General features: G+C 41.0%; 3 protein-coding genes across 5 annotated transcripts in view; 1 reads left to right on the top strand and 2 right to left on the bottom strand.

Moving 5' to 3' along the window:
• The window catches only part of Ets97D (DNA-binding protein Ets97D), a 24632-nt gene extending 12237 nt beyond the window's left edge, over positions 1-12395 (bottom strand). Inside the window, exons 1-5 of one of the 2 annotated variants that reach the window (XM_084607086.1) lie at positions 12265-12395; positions 5602-5843; positions 2300-2429; positions 1074-1158; positions 352-432 (exon numbers count right to left, since the gene is read on the bottom strand). In XM_084607086.1, coding sequence (XP_084463212.1) covers positions 352-432; positions 1074-1158; positions 2300-2429; positions 5602-5822 — 517 coding nt within the window. In that variant the 5' untranslated portion in view covers positions 5823-5843; positions 12265-12395. Of the gene's footprint in view, positions 1-351; positions 433-1073; positions 1159-2299; positions 2430-5601; positions 5844-11828; positions 12227-12264 lie in introns of those variants that run through there. The other variant, XM_084607087.1, reaches the window with a different exon arrangement.
• Positions 12347-19778, top strand: ATPsynCF6 (ATP synthase, coupling factor 6). 2 transcript variants are annotated; one of them, XM_084607088.1, is made up of 4 exons: positions 12347-12487; positions 12926-13088; positions 18923-19059; positions 19689-19778. In XM_084607088.1, the coding sequence occupies exons 2-4, from the start codon at positions 12934-12936 to the stop codon at positions 19724-19726; spliced, it is 330 nt and encodes a 109-aa protein (XP_084463214.1). In that variant the 5' UTR covers positions 12347-12487; positions 12926-12933; the 3' UTR covers positions 19727-19778. The 2 variants fall into 2 exon arrangements, with proteins under 2 accessions (XP_084463214.1, XP_084463215.1); XM_084607089.1 differs by having other exon boundaries at positions 12365-12487; positions 12930-13088.
• PolE1 (DNA polymerase epsilon catalytic subunit 1) overlaps positions 19761-19870 on the bottom strand; it is an 83349-nt gene continuing 83239 nt past the window's right edge. Inside the window, exon 51 of the mRNA XM_084607085.1 lies at positions 19761-19870. Coding sequence (XP_084463211.1) covers positions 19813-19870 — 58 coding nt within the window. The 3' untranslated portion in view covers positions 19761-19812.

Here is a 19870-nt window from a genome sequence, read left to right as displayed (position 1 = left end):
GTGTGTGTGTGTGTGTGTGTGTGTGTGTGTGTGTGTGTGTGTGCGCGCGCGCATGTGTGTGTGTGAGAGAGAGAAAACAACAGCAAGATGAATCCGAGTACAAGAGACTGCTTTCAAGGTCAACTACCATTAGGGCCCTCTAATTACAACTGAAGCATGATATTTGCTCACCTTCAAAGCTCTACAATCCTGACTTAGCCAGACATAGCAGCTTTGTGACATGAAATGCCGGTGGCACTTTCTACGCAACATCAGCACAACATCCCCTTATATCGGCCACTAACACTTCTGATGGTGCCACTCTTATGTCCACGGTATTGTTTCACTCTGAGAATATGCTACACAACACACCTTGTTGCACCACATTTTGAGCCACTGCGAGAATCTCCTCGGCAGGTTTTAGCACATCCACGATGTTGATCTTCTTGACGCCTTTATTACCAGAAAAAAAAAAAAGAAAAAAGAAAAACGAGGCACAAATTATACGGGTCAGGTAAATCCAGTACCGCACATCTAAAATCACAAACTAGCACTACATACTTGGCCATAATATCAAATGCATAAAAAGATTTCTTTTTCGTAGCTCAATTCTGCAGTTTACCGATATTTAACAGTACATTGCAAAACTAAAAAAATGTCACAAACTAACCTCAAATTGTTTGAGCAAAAGATTGTTGAGCGTGGGTTATTCAGTAACTACTAAGCCACATGAAGAATTAACCTGTCAGTTCTAATCACTGAAGAGAGAGGAAGGCCAAAGTTTTCTAGTAGCAGACTTGACCACAATGCTAAGACAGAGCTGGTCACAGCATTCTGACAGACAGTCTGCAGCAGAGGTACATTATACAGTGGAGTTGCCATAAAACTGCACACAATTTTATTCCACTGCAGTTGTTAGATAGAAATGTCCATGCCTGTTGCAACACCCTGGCTCTGCTTTCTGCACTGATCTGATTCATAAAATGGTACATTCACACATAATTAATTTAACATCTTCCATAAAAAACTGCTGTGGCAATTTGTGAACTTTCCAAACCTTATGCAAAGAGAAGAAAGAGCAGCAAGCAGCTCACCGTCCTTGTTGATGATCTCAACGTTGACCTGTACAAGACCTTCACCCTGCACGCACTGGTCGACTAAATTTTTCGTGGCATTCAGCTGCAAAGAGACCCTCAGATCAGTCCCATGCAGCCGAGCTTATAATGAACGAAGGAGCAAGAAAAATATCCTCTATTTAAAAGAAGTGGCATTACAATCTGTCAAAATTGAAACGTTTTTGCAAAACCTGTGAATGTCATTACGCACTAGAATAAGCCTTTACTTCAGCGCAAGTTCTGATGCACTGATATCTGAACTTACAGTATGAACACATAAGTGAATGCACTCTAAGTGAGTGCACTCTGAATGCATACAAATACTTGAAACCTAGACAGCAAACAAAATAAGACAAACTTCTTAAAATAAATTTATGAAATAATGCACAAGTAATGCAAGTCTCTTTTTATTAATGTTACAAGATAACTGCAGTTCCTATGCTTCTCAGAAAAGAAAAGCGGGCATCGAACAGGCTCTGGTAGAGAGCATGTGCTTCAAGGGTCTGGAGCAGGTGGTAACGACTTAGCTAGTTAAGATCATCTATTTTCATCACTTTTTTCACTGTTTGTTAACCTCTCAGTAGTGTGGGCGATGCCACTATTGCAGTGAAGTTCCACCGTGTTTATTCCAGGGGTGACCAAAATGTGGCCGCATCTGGCCTCTCATGGATCTAGTACGGCTTGTGATGCTCTGGCACGCATCTGTCAACCGCCCTCTCCTGCCCCAAATATCGGTGGACCCTCCCATCTAGCACGTGAGGCAGAAACTTCTGCCAATGTCTGGGTTCACCTACTGCTTTGTGGCACTCTTCTCAATGATAAATGTGGTGAAGTGAAAACAGCATGCCACCTTTATGAATTTGTTGGACAAAATTGACCACCATTTCATAGCAGCTCTCGACTAAAAATATTTTTTATGGTTCTTTGCATGTGCCTGTCTCTCCAGCCCTGGTTTATTCGATGCAATGAACACTACCAATGCCCACAAGCACACGGTAACCATTCTGTCTCCATATGTAACAGCGTAGGACTAGTTACAAGCCGGACAATTATAAGTGGGTGCCACCGTTCTGAAACCAGGGTGTCCGTAATTTCAATAAAAATACGATAAAAATGTTGCTGATTTCATAAAACAAGAGCTTCACCGCACAATTTGCTACAAGGGCAGTATGACTTAGTTGAAAATTGTGGCACTGTATACGCACCTCCTGGCTGTCTTGAAGAAAAAAGGAGTACTCTTGTAGGTCGACTCCCAAGCGTTGTTCGAGCAGTGACCTCAGTGTTGTGAGCGGTTCTGTGATGTCCATGTGCTGAGCAATCACCCCCACCTGCAACCTGTACAAGTGGTGGAAGCATGAAGCCCAAAACAAGCACTGCATGACATACAGCCAGCAACTTGACCAGACAGGCTCAGACATATGGCCATGGGTAATGTAGAAAACAGCATTTTTTTTTTTAGAAATAGCTATACACACTTGAAAATAAAGAACAATTTTACCGCTAGAGGCAAGCAACCGAAATTTTGCCCAGCCACTTTGAGCAGCAAGTGTATGAACACTTGTGCTCCATACATCCTCGGTTTTCAATGCCAAATAATAATAATAATAATAATAATAATAACAATAATAATAATAATAATAATAATAATAATAATAATAATAATAATAATAATAATAATAATAATAATAATAATAATAATAATAATAATAATAATAATAATAAAATCATGTTTATTTTCGTCACTTGGTACAAATGAGCGAAACGAGGTGGCTGGAGTAAAGGCTGCTTTCTCTGTAGCTTGACGACACTCCAGCCACCTTTATATCAGCAGCAGCGACAAGGCGAAAACTACATGCGCAAAAATGGCTTTCCTTCAACAGGCCCTTCTAAGCATGAGGCAAACAAAAAAAGATTGCATAAAAGTAGACATAAAAAGCACAGGGAACATAATCTTAAAAAAGAACCGAAGGCAATAGATTGTTACACGAAGAGATTGCTAATAGGCCTATGTGGCATTGCAAGAACATCTAGGCACTCGAAATCAATGTCGTTCAAAAGGGATGGTAGTGAGTATTTCATTTTTTCAACCCCAAATCCAGTATGTGAAAAGGGAACAAACCATGGTGGTTGGTACCTAAAAGTGTAGGTTTTTGTCACTGTTTTAAGGTTTGCTAAATTTAAAACGGTTTTTGATTTTCTTGCACTGTTTTTTTATAGGCACACAGCAGTTTGTATGAGTAAATATTTTCCGCCGATATGATCCTGTGTTTTCGGAAAAGTGGTAGTGAATGTTCAAACCGAGACGTATTCTCTATAGCGTGGACGGCTTTCTTTTGTAGTAGTACAAGCTCCTGAATATTTGTTATCGAAGTATTCACTCAAACTAAAAAGCAGTAGCAAATTTGAGAATTAAAAAGCGCATTGTAAATAAGTTTCTTGATATTAACAAGAAGTATTTGGCAACTTCGATTCAACATACCTACAACCCTGCTAAGTTTTGATGAAATTCTTTTAATATGCTCATTCCATGAAAAATGTTCAGACAAAACTACTCTTAGTGTTTTGATATGTTTTACTATTTTTATGCAATAGGGACCTAAGCGAAAGTAATCAGGAGGTGTAATTGGCATTCCTGGTGCACGGAATAAGACGCATAATGCTTTACTTTCATTTCATGACTGGTACAAACCCAGATTAACCCTTTGACTGTTTTTACCATATGGGTACTGCAGCTGCATTCCGTCCTGCGGCGTTTTTGCCGTACGGGTACTGCACAAAGCATATAGCACTTAAAAAATTTTGACACTGAGGGTGAATTTTTTTCGGAATATTCGACAGTCAAAGGGTTAAAAGGTGCCTTTTCTCCAAGTGGCTGGCATACAGAAAAAAGCAAACAGTAGCTGTTCATTTAAAGGCAAAGAAACAAAGTATAATGCATGTCAAATTTCCCGTGAAACAGATATGAAAGTAGTTTTTGCAAGCAACTAGATTATGCAAAGCTTTCCCAAGAGAAGTAGCAAAGTCGCCAAATATGGCAAGAAAGACCGGGCAGAGAGGCAAAATCATAACATCTAACACATTATGCGCTACAGAACTCAATCAGGTTGATGGTAATGTGGATACTATATAGGATACAAATAAAAAAAAAAAAAAGCAGTTGCTAGCTATCAGCAGTAGTACATGGTGCATGTATTACTGCAATGAACAATAAAAAGAATCAGTTTTTGATATTTGACTGTACCAAACAAGCCCGAGGTAACGAAAGTTGTAATCATGTGATTCGATGTGATGATTAGCTTCTTATTTAGGTAACTGAAAAACTTTTACAGTGGACTACTTTCTGATGCAAAGGAATTGTGTGTGGCAGTTACTGCAGACTCGAGTTATATCCAATTATAGTCACTGCCATGATTACTGGATGGATACCCAGTTTGCACATTGCTCCTTTATATCCAGCCAATGTATACAAGAAAGCCAAACTGAGTTTTCAACACATTTCTTGAACAGAACAGTCAAAAGAACCACTGGGCAAAATACAAATAATCATAATTATATAGCTAGGCGTGCCATTTTCCCACCTGATTCACGCTCTCTACGAGATGAATTCTATGGTACGAGCTACATGTACTGTGAAGATAGCAAAAAGACTGAATCATTGACCAGCATGACCAAAGAAGGGAAGCAAGAAAAAAAAAAGTAGAAGGAACGCTTTCCAATCGTACTTACACCCAAATGAATATAATGAAAGGAAAACGGTGTGTAGAGAAAGGACAAAAGTAAAGGAGCCTTTTCTGCAATGCCCTGTGCGTGCTGTTTTTCTCAAACTTGTTGCCATGTCATATTTTCTATCCTGTCCTTGTATCATCAACTAGCCCGACCTATTGGCTATAAAGGGAGACCACCTTTTTAGAAGCTTTTTCATGTCCCTACCTACATCATCCAATTATTTACTTTATTAAGCTACTTTTCGTATGTTTCAGAAGCATGAAAACAAAAACAATATATTTTGGTAGTCCCCAAACGCATTTAAACTGCCTTAAAAATGATATAAACGAGACATGGTATATGTTGATAATAGGAAATAAAATGTTATTACAATCTTGTATAGCCAAGACAAACTTTGCAAATCTCAACCAGTAATGCATTTGTGATGACCTCGGGAAGTAGATCACTGTAAAGTGAGCCTTCGGGGCTAATAATCACTGGGGCCACTGTAAGCGGGTTTCACTCTCCAAAAATTAGAATAACAAGTCTTCCTGCAGTAAACTGAAGACTGTCATTGTGTATATGCTTCATTGTTCAACAACAACAACTAAAAAAAAAGGCAATGCTATTACAAATATCAATGATAAATATGCCAGCCCTTCAAATAAAAAAGACCATTTTCATATAAAAATGGCTGCTATCTACTTGACCGTAAGTCAATGAGACTGTACCTACATACCACTATGAAAAACTCCCTAAATTTCACACAAGACAAGCAGTTATTAAGTGAACATTAATTTACCCATCTTGAAGTGTGTTGAAGAGGGCAGAGGACTGAGTGGCGCCGGTAGAATCGTGGAGAATGACGTTTGTCGTGGTGCCATCATCTGAGGAAACTATGGCCTCCACAGCTTCCAGCATGGTGGTGCCGTCTATCACAATCTCCTGGCAGCCTGCTGCGCCCCCTTCCGCCTTGCGGTCCTCTTCTCCCAGCGCCATTTCAGCCAATGTAGCACGCTTCATAACACCTCAGGCAGAGAACAGCTGGCAGGTACAACAACAAAGGAAAGAGAACATACGCTTAACTAGGAAGTGATCAATATTAATGAGCACTGAATAATATTTCCGACTTGGCTCATTGCAAGCCTCAATTTATTGATTTATCAGTTGACTGGCTGCGTTTATTTGCCAGTGTAACACCCAAAAGAGAGAAAGACCGAAGGAAGTAAACAAAGAAGGCTGCTATTAAAGGTTATCAAAGATTTTATCTATTTATTTTTTATCTATTTATTCTATTCTATTCTATTTTAAAGAATATATTCTATTAAGGAATCTAAAGAAGGCTATCAAAGATTTATAGAAAGATTTTTGTCGTCTATGAATAATTTGGAAAGAGTCACACTGGATGACCAGAAAACGAGGAAACCATTTTAAGGCGAGCCTTCGGGGCTAACAATAACTGGAGCAACTGTATGAGGGTTTCACTCTCTAAGGGCTAGTGGATATTGAAGAAGTAAAGTACACAGCTAAATGTCTGTCTTCCTGCAGTAAACTGAACACTCTCATTGTACATGCACTTGGGTGTTCAACAACTGTAACAACAAAGAATGGTACCGCAGATTTCAAGTGTGAACAACCCATCCCTTCAAATAAATAATGCCCTTTTCACACACAAACAAGAAAAAAAACCTGCTGCTGCTTGACTGTAATGCTGCAGTTCTAAGAAACTCATGTTGTGCATTATACATAGCTGTCCAAACTTTTCAATGTCAAAAAAAAAAAAAAAAAAAAAAGAAATAGAAAGACATTCTGAAAACTTCTTCACAGAACACATCAAAGAGCTTCTGGTCATGCCACTGATACCTCAAAGCATGCACTCTGATTTCCACGCTGAACGTTGTGCAGAGAGCCAAATCTTTGGCCAAACGTTTCCTGAATGATAAATCTGTAGTATATGTAGATGCAGAAGAGTCCTCGGCTGACAAGATGGTAGCTGTGGTCACCACAGAACATGGTACGTTCATAGCTGGGGCACTATACGTACTCAGCACACACTTGTTGGAGGAGAAACAGCCACCGCGAGATCCTCAGCAGAAACCATGGTCAGCGACTCAAAACTGGCGATACGAATTACACGTTAGGAAGAATCTCCCGACAAACAGAGTGTATTGTGCAAAATTGTCAGCCCTCACGGCATGTTCGCTTAATCTGGACACCTGCTCACGCCTCCCTTGGTGGTAATGAGGCAGCTCATAACCTAGCTCGAGAACTGTCCCGCCGAGCTAGGTCGTGCAGCCCACCACTATATACTCCGGCAAGGAAAGGTTGTCTTTTCATAGAGAAATACTGCAGCCCTACAGGCTTGTCAGACTCAGGTCCCCCCATGCAGGCAAAACGTGCTCCAAATGCCAGATCAAAGCCTGGCGTAAACTTCAAACACCTATCCAAATCCCCAATTATGTAGCTTATATGTAGCTAATAGACAAATGCAAAAATTGTGATACCAGAGCCGATCTAAATCACATGATCTGTAAATGCCTACAGTCTCTACCCGCGAGCCATTCCATTTGCGGCTCAGATCCCTGGGAGGCTCTACCGCTCAGCTCTACCGCAAGATAAAGCTCTTTCAGCCGGCTGAAAATGCCGTCGCTACCCAAAGGATAGCGGCCATCGCTTAAGCGAGGGGCGGCCATTCGGGTCGCTCCTCTGTATCCGCTGGTAATAAAGTTTCACCATCAAGACCACAGGACACCCATAACTTTTGTCTTTTTTTGTAGCACTGCAGATTTTGCAGTTTTCACAAGCACATGTTCTGAGCATACTAGCAAGAAACCAAAATTATATAACTACATCATAATAGGATACAACCTTAAAAAATAACATTAGTTGCTAACTATGTGCCATGGTATGTGGCATGTGTGGTACTCAACAGAACAATAAATGAAACCAGTTGTTGACATCTATACCAAACAAGCCAAAGGTACCAAGATTCTTGACCTTATAGTCTGGTCTGACGGTTATCTTTTCCTTCAGGTAACAAGCAACAGCGGACTACTTCCTTTCACGAAGGAGCTGTGTGTGGCAGTTACTGCAGACTTCAGTTGTATCTTACAGTAGGTAATCAGGTGCAATTAGAAGCAGATTAAATTAATACAGAGACTATAACTAGCAAAGGACACACACGCTTTAAACAGTGCCAACAAGGCATATTTAGTTCAAGCCTATGAGACAGTAAAATTTTGCAACTCAAAACAATAATTGGTTCATTGAACTGACTGGCCAGGCTTAATCAACAATACGAGACTATAAAAAAATTAAGTATATGCGAGTGCACAGTTATTCCATTCTAGTACATCGACTGCCTTTACAGCATAGCCTTTGTATCATCCTATGCGTCGTCGTTCTCCTCTACTACCTTCATCCACTTGAGCCTTTTAGTGAGAACAAATTTGACCGTCTCATTCCAATTCAACATCCTTATGTAGCCCCATTGAGGGAACATTCATGATGGAGATTTAATCGATAAAAGAAAAAAATCCCAAAACCGGTCATTTGTTAAGGTGCTACAGACAGTTATGACAAGCTGCCTTTAGCGGAAGCTAGTAGGCAACAGCTTTTCCTCTTTACACAGAGTGCTACAGCAACTTGTGACTTCAACAATGAGCCCAAGCTGAACATACACTTCCCAGGCCTGCCATAATGAACATAACAACCCATTGCTGGGTGAGACTAAAGTGTTGGCATTTTGGGGGCAGTTAAGACATTTATTACAGCTTTGCAGATGAAATGAAGTCACGTAAATGAAAATTATATATGCACATTGTACTGAACACTAGAAAAAGTGAGCAAGCAGTACAATAAGATACAGTAAGTGCCAAGAAAAAAAAACTAATGCCTGCCGCATGAAAAACATGACATACCATGCTGACCATGCCAATGAAGCAAGCTATGGTAAGGAAAAGAGATGTGACCACACCCTACTTGAAAACATTGCAAAGCTATGGGGTTCTCAATTCCAACTTGTATTAAGTATTCTACGCCATTCAAAGTTATGTAGTATATCTTTGTTTACACAAAATAAAAAGAAAAGTGTGTGCACGTGCACATATGTACAGTTCAAAGCAATAACGTACTAATGCCTTGAGCATTAGCAGTCTTTTGGTCTTTAAAAAAGGTTCAGAATTTATGCTTCTATCATGAAGCAAATAAATGATACTGAAATGCATTTAATGAACTGTTAATAATCATTATAGAATTACTCAGGGCCGGATTAACAGTGACGAGGGCCCGGTTCAAAAAAATATTATGAGGGCCCCTATAACCCGCCCCCCAATCGATTGTCATGTGTGAGACTTGACGCGTTTCAGTTTTTTCTACACATAATACAGGCAATATTTACTCGAACGATCTGAGGACGGTTTATGAACATCTCCTAGGCATACACTTTCCTGCAGAGCACACGGATAGACAGGCATTCATACTGAGCTATTGTAGGAAATGACTAGACACACAACATCCTCCCCCAAAAATTAGAACACGCATTCATGAACAATAAATTTCTCCAGCGATTATTATTATTTATTTTTTTTTTTTTGGCTAAATCGATAGCACAGCACGACTGGCTGCATTTGAGCACAAAAGAAAATGATGGGTCTTGTTTGTAAACTGCTCGCAAATACTTATCATAAATATGCTACAAATCATCTAATAGTTTTGTGAATTCATGCAGCAAGGCTAATTGAACCTCACATAAGACAGTGTTTCTACAAAAACCCACATATTATTTTTATACGTTGATCTGAACTAATGCATGTAAAGTTCATCTCCAAATGCTGTCATAATGCGGGGGAGCTAGATCTTTTCAAAAAAGTAGCGCCTGTAGAAAATGAAATAGTTGCTGAAGTGGCACAAAATGAAAGGTTTAACATGCTAAAATAATTATTGATATATATTTACATTATATACAGATAGTCCACATTTACAAGTATAATGTATTTTCATTCTGCACATAATTTTCGCTTTTTAAACTTATGAGGAACTTTTGCATGTATTACACACTTTTGCTGCTTTACGTGTACAGAGCAAGTTTAAGAGATAGCGTATGCAGCTCGTGCCACCGAGAAGCTGCTGCTGCCATGGACGGCGGTCGGAAAAGATAGGATGGATGCTTAAGCTTCGCATATAAGTGTATTATAGAACAGCGGTAATGACTCCTATTTGCCGACTCCCCATGTGGATCCTCGTTGACGAGCATGTACTTTAGGGTGAACGCTTATACCATACTATCGCGTCTACAAGGCGAAGATTAGTCGTCCTGCTATTGTTTTGCTGCTGCATTACCTGTTTGCACAAAGAAGCACTTATAAGTTTAAATATTTCACAGCAATTCAACTTTTAAATGGCGCATGTATTCATTAACATGTCTGCTTTCATTACACCTTTAATTTAGTGAAGAAAGGTATTTAAATCTCAATAATTGTTTTGGAGTCTTTTTGCAGAGGGAGAAGGCGAGATCTTCAACGTTATCGTGCCTGGGAATCTCGCGCCTCCACTATCAGCAGCAGCAAATGACTGAGATGTCAGTCAACTATGACAGTCATTATCTCTAACTAATAATTCGTTTTTTTTTTTTTTTTTTCACAGCTTCCAATGCTTACAATTAAGCAAGCACAAAAGTAACCTCAACAGCAGTAACAGTAGAGGTCAGTTGGTTTACCAGATGGTACGAGCTAACTCCCATCTGAAAGCCAGCTAAAACCCATTGATTCCACTAACTGGGACCCACTGACTTCTAGCTGGTAGGATCCTGGAACCAGTTAATGGCAGTTGAGTACCAGTTGGAACCAGCTCTAATCAACGAAATCCAGTTAGAGCATGCTAAAACCATTTGGATTTTTTTTTTTTTTTTTTCATTTATTAGGCGAGCAGAACGTTTTTACTCGACCGGCGAACTATGAGGCTGGCTTTGAATTGAACGTACGATGCGACGAACAGCGTTTAATTGAAGCATGCGACGCTGCAGTTCATAAGTTCTAATTTTAAACATGGGAAATCATGAAGAGGATTATTAGACTATTTTTCGGATCAAACCTCGAAATCGCCCATTCTTTTCTGGCTCTCTGGGGGGGGCCTCAAAACGTAGGGCCCGGTTCATCTGAACCCTGGACAATCCGGCCCTGGTATTACTAAAGATTAAGGGCCGCGGTCATCCCTTGCTTGACCACAAATTGTGGTGAAGTGTTGAGTGGGGAAATCAGTGTTCAGTGAGAAGTATTAACGGCTGTCGCTCCCAGTTCACTTAGTAACGCTGACTTTGTCTCCTCCCTCGTTACTTCTCGGTGTACACAAAGCTTATCTTGTCAACAAAATGACAAACTGATGGCTTGCACCTACACTGGATGTTTCATCCTTAGGATAGTTAGCATTTTTATGCTACGTCTGATCTAAATTTCATCAACCGGCATATGATGCAGGAATTACGAGCTACTGCATTAATTTAAAGAAGCTTGCACCTTTTGAGATGTGATAAGGTTCACTCGAACGCAACACCGAAAATACACGGCAAGAGCCAAGCATTACATGAAAATATGCTGTACTACTGTACTCGATCCCCCGCTGGCCGACCATGCAACAGGACGCGCACTCAACTGTCGCACTGAATGTCATGACTACACTGGCAAAGTTCTACATTAGATATGCTGCAAGAAACAGCAAAAGTTCGACACACAGCCAGTTTCAATTGACCGAGTTTATTTTCAAGCCATGCCCGTTACAAACGCACAGTTAAGACAGCTACAAAATATCTCACAATCGTTTATTTCGGTCTGTCACACCGACGCGCACTGACCGAACCACTGCGACAAGACCTGCAAGTATCCGTCGCTCATGTCGCATTTGCACTTCTTTGTCACTTTTTGGGCGGCAACACCAAGGTCACATTCCATCCGCATTTGTATGCGCCCCATAGTGGCCGATCGTTGTCGGTACTCGAAGCCTCGTATTTCAGGATTTCCATGCACTATAGCTTACCAATGAAGCTGCACGAAAGCCGTACATTTCTGCGATTCCCACAGTACGCTGCAACAACGCTAAAAGGCACTTTTCAACAGCGGAACGCAGTTAACTAGCTTATGAGGCGATGCGCACGCTGTGTGCACAGCTTGAGCGTCGGGCTGGTAGCACTTTTTATGCACATACGGCGTACGGCCGTAATTCGCCGGCTTCCAGTCCAACACTCAATAGAAGAACGGAGCAAAGTTACAGACGACACATTTCACGTGCAATCGCAGAATGACCGAAAATCCTCAAAAGAGGAACAGGAACAAAGGGCAAGATGGCTATTTCCGGATGTGACGCGCCAGAACCCTACCGGACGTGGCACGCGCTGTGAAAAACGCAAGAACTTAAGCCTACAGGCAGCAATGCCGCCTTCACTGGTGCCTTAAGATTTAGCGAAAGTGCCCACCTCCACGACAGGTAGCCGAGGCATTCCAGCGTCGTAGGAAATCCAGCCTTTTTTACGCCGCACGGTTTAAACAGGAAATTGCAGACCAAAGGAAATGCTGCCAAAGTCATGTGACCGGATCTGGAATTCTCGTGACTTCTCGTACCTCTCCAGAATTTCGAGATTCTGCGAGACGAGGGGCGAGGGGACTCTTCAGAGTCGTTTGCGAACTACCGGCGGCAAGGTGAGGTTTTCGAGTTAAAATAATTATTGCTTGTGAAATTGTGTTGAAGCTTTGCCTAAAGATGTCGTACTGGCGACTCTGCGTTGAATGCTCCTTCGTACGGTGGAAAAAATGCCGTCAAAGCATGCTAATGAAGCGCCTCTCCTCTCATCGTTCACGTGTGCTTCCACTTGCTTTAGTGATGTAAATTAAAAAAAAGCTCGTGGCGTCTAGCCTCATCAGCGTTGCCTTTGAGAGTAAGAAAAAGTATCGGTTTGCGTAAATGAATCATGAATCGGTAATGGGCTATCGTGCTATCAGTGATCCCAAACACTTCAAGGTCGAAACTGTGACCTGCCAACATACTCCCCACAGCGAAAATAAACAGCTTTCAGACTTTACAGTGCGTGCTCGAAATGTGCTTTTTAACGAAGAGCGTGTTTATTTGCTCATTTCAAGTAAGAAACATGGCCCTCAACGCAAGAGTCACGAACTTGGTGAAGCAGTGCTTCACGCAGTGCAAGAGGAACTACGGAGTCAGCGCCGTCCTCATGCAAAAGTCGCTTGACCCCATCCAGCAACTGTTCGTGGAAAAGATCCGTGAATACGCACAAAAGAGCAAGTACGTTCTTTTTTGCTAAACCAACCTGCATTGCATAGTCTGCGGCTGACTGAGGAAAGCACTTGCTCTAGTGTTGCTATAATACTCCTCTGACCAGTCCACTGCAGAAGCAAACGCCGAACTGGTTCAGGACGAAGTACTCATCTGTAATAGCCAAAAGGAGGTTGTGTCGCTCATGTCGATCGTCGAAATTGTAGCCATACTTTCACTGCATGGGCGCACCAGTGTGGCGTTACGTGTCTGCATACTAAATATTTGACAGTCACAGCATGAACATTACTATTTGCGTCATTTTATTAGTTTTGTCACGTGAAAATTGGTGCTTAGCGTTTTCTTATTATGAAATCAATTGCTTTGATGTGAAACCGTTCTTGTACCCTAATTATTTTCCGTCATGGAATTGAAATGTTGAAATTTAAGGAACCGTTTTCCAAAGTAAACTTTTTCAACCATGCAAGATAGTCGTGGCTTGTCTAGTGTTAATTATGCAGCCTTAGAGAAAATGCACTTGCTGCACATTAGCTACAGTCAGCATCCCATGCTTGCAAACTGCATGCTCTCAAACAGGGATAATTGATCGGACACTTAGGCTCTGCCTTTAAGAATGTGACGCGATAGCATTGATGGCTCTCATCAGCAGCCTCTCCTGTGAATCCTCATTCGTGTACATTTACTTTCATACTTGCTTAATTACCAAACCTAATTGGTACCTCTATTGTCTTGCATATACTCACTAGCATACAGTTAATCATGACATACCATCTAACCCACCTCTCTGCCCTGACAACTGTTCCTGTGTGGCTTAGGAGTAGCGTGTCTTGCTCATTTATTTATTTATGTACTTGTTTGTCTGTTTGTTTACTGATTGATTATTTATTCAGTGCACCTACATCGCCTGGATGGCATTATTGTAGGGGGTGTTAGTACAGGGGGTCACATGAGGAAATAAACCGGGAACAATGTGCAAGCAAGAAAAACAGCAACAAAACGAATTGGCAGAGCGTACAGTAACTTTTTGAAGAATAACAAAATATAGTACACTTTTACAATCACAGAACTAAGAAGTGCACACAGCAGCATGAATTAGAAATCAATAATATAACATTCAATGAATAAAACTCGATAGTTCAACACGAGACGTAGCCATCACAGCACTAGGGAACTTGTTCCAGTCGTTAATTGTGTTGGGAAAAAAATGAAAACTTAACACATTAGTATGGCACTGATAGGCTCCAATTTTGTCAGCATAGTCTCTCCTAGATGAGACGTAATGCAGCTCATTCATAAACTGTGTTTTGTCAATATCAGTTTTATTTACATGTATATTGTAAAGAAATTTCAGCCTTAGAATGTTTCTGTGTGAGGAAAGAGTTTTCCAGCCCAACCCTTCCCATATATCACTCTCTCACGGTGTAGCGATAATTCCCTGTTACAAAGCGTGCTGCCTGTTTCTGCACCCGTGCTATTTTATCTGTTAGATCCCATGTTATGCATGCATATTCTAAAATAGGTCTAACGCTAGTCAGATACAAATTAGCTTTCAGTGAAGAAAGAGAATGTTTAAAATTTCATTGGAAAAAAATGGAGACTAAGCTTTTGCCGTAATTAGGATAACATGATTAGACCAGTCAAGCATTTCAGAAAACATAACTCCAAGATATATAATCTGACATGTTCTGTGGTATTGAGTTCAATGTTATTTATGTTATATGAACTGGGGAACTTTTTCTTTGTGAACTTTACATGATAACATTTTCCGGTATTCAGAGTCATCTGCCACCGGTTGGACCAGATACACTTTTTCTAAGTCGTCCTGCAGAACAGACATATCAGCATGGCATTTTACGGGACGATGCATGACACAATCACCGGCATACAGTCTGTTGGTAGATTTGAGGCCTACTGCTAAATCATTTATATAAACAATAAAAGTGGTCCAAGCACAGAGCCTTGAACACTCACGGTAGTGCATCCATTGGAGCCTACATAACCCCGTTTCGAACAACCTGTTGTTTGCGCATGTGTAAATAACCTTTTATCCAGCCAAGAATATTTTCAGGAATGCTCGGGAATGGTAACTTTATGTAAAGCATATTATGTGGGACATCAAATGCTTTCCGTAAGTGAAGAAAGAGCGCATCTCTTTGTCCCTTTTGTCCAAACCCCGGCTGCAATGTCATGCATGAATTCCATTAGTTGCATTACACATGAAAAACCGGAATGAAACCCATGCTGAGCTGAGGTAGAAAACGTTATTTTCCTGAAAATGCTTCATCAGATTGGAGTACAGGGCATGCTCAAGCATCTTGTAGCAAATGGAAGTTAAAGATACTGGCCTGTAATTGCTTACGTGTGTACGATCACCCTCTTTAAATACTGGCGTTACATTGGCTATCTTCCAATCTGCAGGTAGCCTTTGAATTTTGATTTGCTGAAAATTATTACTAAGAAAGGTGCTATCTGCCTGGAGTAATGTTTCAAGATATGGTTAGAGATATTCAGGTCCATAAGCTGAATGCGGGTTCAGATGCGGGCTCTACTCCAGTCTCGCTCTCCACAATACTTCCCATTTCCAGTCTCCATCTCATTGCCCAAGGGTCCTAGAAGGTTCGATTCTCATGTCAGAGAAGCCCGTGTTAAGTTTCTGCCATGTCATGTGGCCTTGCGACGTCACACCACTTTCCTAGCTGTCCCGGCCATGTCACCTTCCAGCTACCACTTGCCAGAGCCATGTGCAATTTTTAACGCAATAGCGTTAAAGGCCCCATTTGCAGAAAATCCAGCATTGGCATTGTGAGCGAAAAGTCACAAGCATGGCGCTGGCAGGTGGCAGCTGACATGGTCGAGCACTAACTGGAAGTACGGTGGCGTGGCGTTTTGTTTGGGAGGAGCTTCCCAAGTCGTGCCTTTCCTTTCACGTGGGAGGGTGATATCAGAATCAGTCTGCCGGAACCCTTGCAGTCACATTACCCCTGGGCCACACAGGCACGTTCATACGCTTGGTTAAAGCGGGGCTTTATATGTGGGCTGGTAGCCTATATTATCGCGGAGCTTAAGTGTCCCCCATAATTTTTTTTTGCTCACGACGACGACATTGCTGGATTTTATCCAGAATGAGGCCTTCAACACTAGCTTTATCGTTGTTAGTAACTTCAGAAACCAAAACCATATAAGGACAACTTGCTCCCTGCTTTATCAGATGCCAGCCTGTTATAACACTATTTTATTGCTGGGGTGACCATGAGGCTTCCACTCATCAGCAATGCTGACATGACAAGCTCCTCAGTAAGGCACGCACATTTACATATACTAGGTGACCCAGCTAAACGTAACCAAGTTTATAAAAATTAAGGTCAGTCCTAGCCCAGAGAAACCAGCCGAGAACTGTTAATCGTTTGGCCTAGTCTGCAATTATTTTTCTTTGTTTCCAAAGCTAGTTAGTAAAGACTAATTAGCTATTTTTAATTGGCTTGCAGAAAATGTGTAAATGTAAATGTAGATATTCTTGAAAAACAGCTTGCTACATTATTTTTCCATCAAGCCAATGTTTACATCATTTTTTAACCAGCCGAAAACAATACCTGGCGAAATAAAAAAAAAAACCTTGCTCATGACGGCAGTGCCACGTAAAGTCCCGAGACACATCCCAGATAACAAAATCTGCTTTATTCTGCAGTGCTCTCTTCAATGAAGCGTTGTGTATGCACTTGGGAAATGAGTTCAAAATATTTAGCAGCTGGTTACTTGACAGCTTTATTTGAAAGCCAATAAATAGAGCTGTAGAAATCATATCGTGTTGTAAACAAGTAGAGCGGTAAGCTGGGCTAGTTGGTGTATATCTCTCATATGAATAAGGCAACTGTGCTAAAAAAAAATATGAACAGAAAAGGACAGAAACTCAGAGAAAAACGAAAAGACGACGTGCACAGACTTACAGTTCGGTTGAGAGCCTGAGTGCATCCTGTTTTAGTCTGTCATCGCATGTTTTTTTACTGCAGTTGCCCTGTGAATAGGGCAACTTGCATGAATACAAAGAAACATCTTAGCTAGCCTTTTTTTTTTTATGCAGTCTACAACTTTTACATCAACTTTTTACCTCAAGCCAATAATTTAAAGAAAATTGTGTTACTAATTGTTTAACTTTAGTGAATGAAAAAAATACTGCAGATTAGGATTCACTGGGGCTAGTGTTGATGGTATTTTTTTAATCTGTTACATTTAGCTGGGACACCCAATGTGTGTGTGTGTGTGATGCATACGAACCCACATACAGCTGTTTGCCTTACTTCTACCTATGTAGGTACCCCTAAAATATTTGCAATACTATTCAGCATCGTGATCAGGCACAGAAGTTTTTCATGCATGAAGCCTAAAGTGGCCGTAGTGTTCATGCTAGCACAATGAAAAGTTGGTAATGTAAAAATGTGTGGCACGTGGATGTATCGCTTTGCTTCAGAAGTTAGATGCAACCAGATTTTTCATGAACAATCGCAGCTACGCGCAGCTACTTCTAGTTCGAGATTGTAATGGTTCCATTTTATGCCTTTTGCTGAAACTTCTCCGTCACTTTAAAACTGAGCGTGCCTATGGTTCCGCTTCCAAGGACCGCTGAACAAGGTTGTTGATATCGCCATTGCCAGGTTGTTCGGTTCTCTCCGAGCGCAAGTCATCCTAACAGAGAGTTTCTTTAGCGACTGTCTTTCCATCTACACAACCGCCATCACCACCATGTGACACTAGTCACGATAATTAATTTCAGAGGATCTCCTGTCCTGCTTTCAGACAGTGTAGAAAAGTCATTGAGCATAAGTTGACCAGCAAAATGTTGGAAATCATCAGCACCTTGCTCATCACCTCATTAAATGCTGCAGCACTTCAAGTGCACATTTTTAACCTCTGGTTAAGCCCCCCAAAATAATCTAGACAGTGCACCTCTGCTGTCTGTTGCGAGAGCCATGGCATTTAGTGACTCATATTCGTGAAGGTGAGCATGCCACTGTGGTGTGGGGCAGGTACTCACTGAACAAGTGTTTGCAATTAATTTTGAATTTCCTTACCCCTTTTTTTTTTCTTTTTTTTTTTTTTTTTTTTTTTTTTAAAGGCTTGTCAAAAGTTTTCAGCCTGCGGTGACTGAACTGGCAGCGCTGCCAATCAATGGCACTTGCTACCAAGGTTGCAGCTATTGTGCTGTTGCCTATGACAGGATTTGACAGACTATACGCGATGCTTCCCATCCCTAGGGCCCTTTGCTATAGCAAGACATTACCACTTTAGCATGAGGAGTGGTTAGCAGCTTTATGACTTCAAATGGTATTTAGCTTCTAGTTCTAGCTCTGCACTACCACCTTAATCTGTCTAGTCGCTTTTGCTGTCACAGGCTATCTTCATACAGCACTAGAATGAAATTTGAGGGTGTTGAAGTTGAAATGGAGTGCTCCTCCCAGCAACCTTATTGGAAGCGACAGGCTTAATTTGTGTGTGTGTGTGTGTGTGTGTGTGTGTGTGTGTGTGTGTGTGTGTGTGTGTGTGTGTGTGTGTGTGTGTGTGTGTGTGTGTGTGTGTGTGTGTGTGTGTGTGTGTGTGTGTGCGCGCGCGCGCGCGCGCGCGTGCGTTTCATGCCACAATGTAAAATCTCTATAGAGAAGGTCCATGGATAAGCTGAAATTGCAAATTTTGTTAGTTGTAATGCACTTTGAAATTTCACAAATAATTACCATTAGAATTTGGAACATTTTTAGCAGGTTAGCAGACATATTGCTAGAATTTTTTATGTACCTGATCATACAGAGCTGAGGAAGCCAGTGGAATAATTTCCATTTTGTACACCCTTGCAGGTCCAAGAGTGAGTTATTTGTTGACGCTGATGCCTCTATCACCAAGGAGTACAGCGATGAACTGCAGAAAGCAGCAGCCATGTACGGTGGCAGCAAGTCTGCTGACATGACCGAGTTTCCTAAGTTTGACTTTCCAGGCAAGTATATTCGATACACATGTTAGCAAAAAAAAAAAAAAAAAAAAAAAAAAAAAAAAAAAAAAAAAAAAACTCTCCTGCATTGCTTTGTATGGCATTTGTTCCTAAGCTGATCGGAGTATGAATATTTTTTTAATAATGTAGGCTTTTGTTCTTCATATATTTAAATAATCTGCTGATCAACCATCTTTGTGAGCTGGTTGCGTATGTGGCTTGAAATAGGGAGCGGGCAGTTTGTGTAATAAAGGTTCATTGCACATCGTTCCAGCTACTGTGGTTTAATTAACTTCATTCTAATCATTGTTAAAGAAAGAATGCTAGCAGACAAGGACGAGGAGGACACACACATGCGCTGATGTGTGTGTCCTCCTTATCCTTGTCCGTCGTCTGCTAACGTTCTTTCTCTGAAAATAATTGACCGACTCGCCCAGCAATATACCTTGTTCATTCTAATAACAGGTCAAAACGCCTGCTTCCTCCAATGCTGAATGCAGAAAAAAGTCAGCTGGGGTTAATGGATGACTGCTTTTTAATTGAAATTAAATTATGCTGCGACAGTGGGTACATACTGGACAGTTTTGAAGTGAAGTGATCCTCCAGTTAGTAAATTCCTGTCCTTTTTCTTCCAGAAATAACATTGGACCCAATCAACATGGAGAAGAAGTAGCTATGTACAGATAACACTTGGTTAGAAATAAAAAATGCTAAAAACAGGTGAATTTATTTGTACACTTTCTGACTTGTTGAACTGTGCTACCTATTCTCCAAAATCCAGGTGACGCTTTCTTCGAGCAGTGGCAGCTGGAAATGT

Source organism: Amblyomma maculatum, chromosome 6, assembly GCF_055883805.1.
Source record: "Amblyomma maculatum isolate TAMU_Amacu chromosome 6, ASM5588380v1, whole genome shotgun sequence".
In the NCBI taxonomy this organism is placed as follows: domain Eukaryota; kingdom Metazoa; phylum Arthropoda; class Arachnida; order Ixodida; family Ixodidae; genus Amblyomma; species Amblyomma maculatum.
Note: the sequence above shows the minus strand (reverse complement) of the source record. Positions and strands in the feature narration are given on the sequence as shown.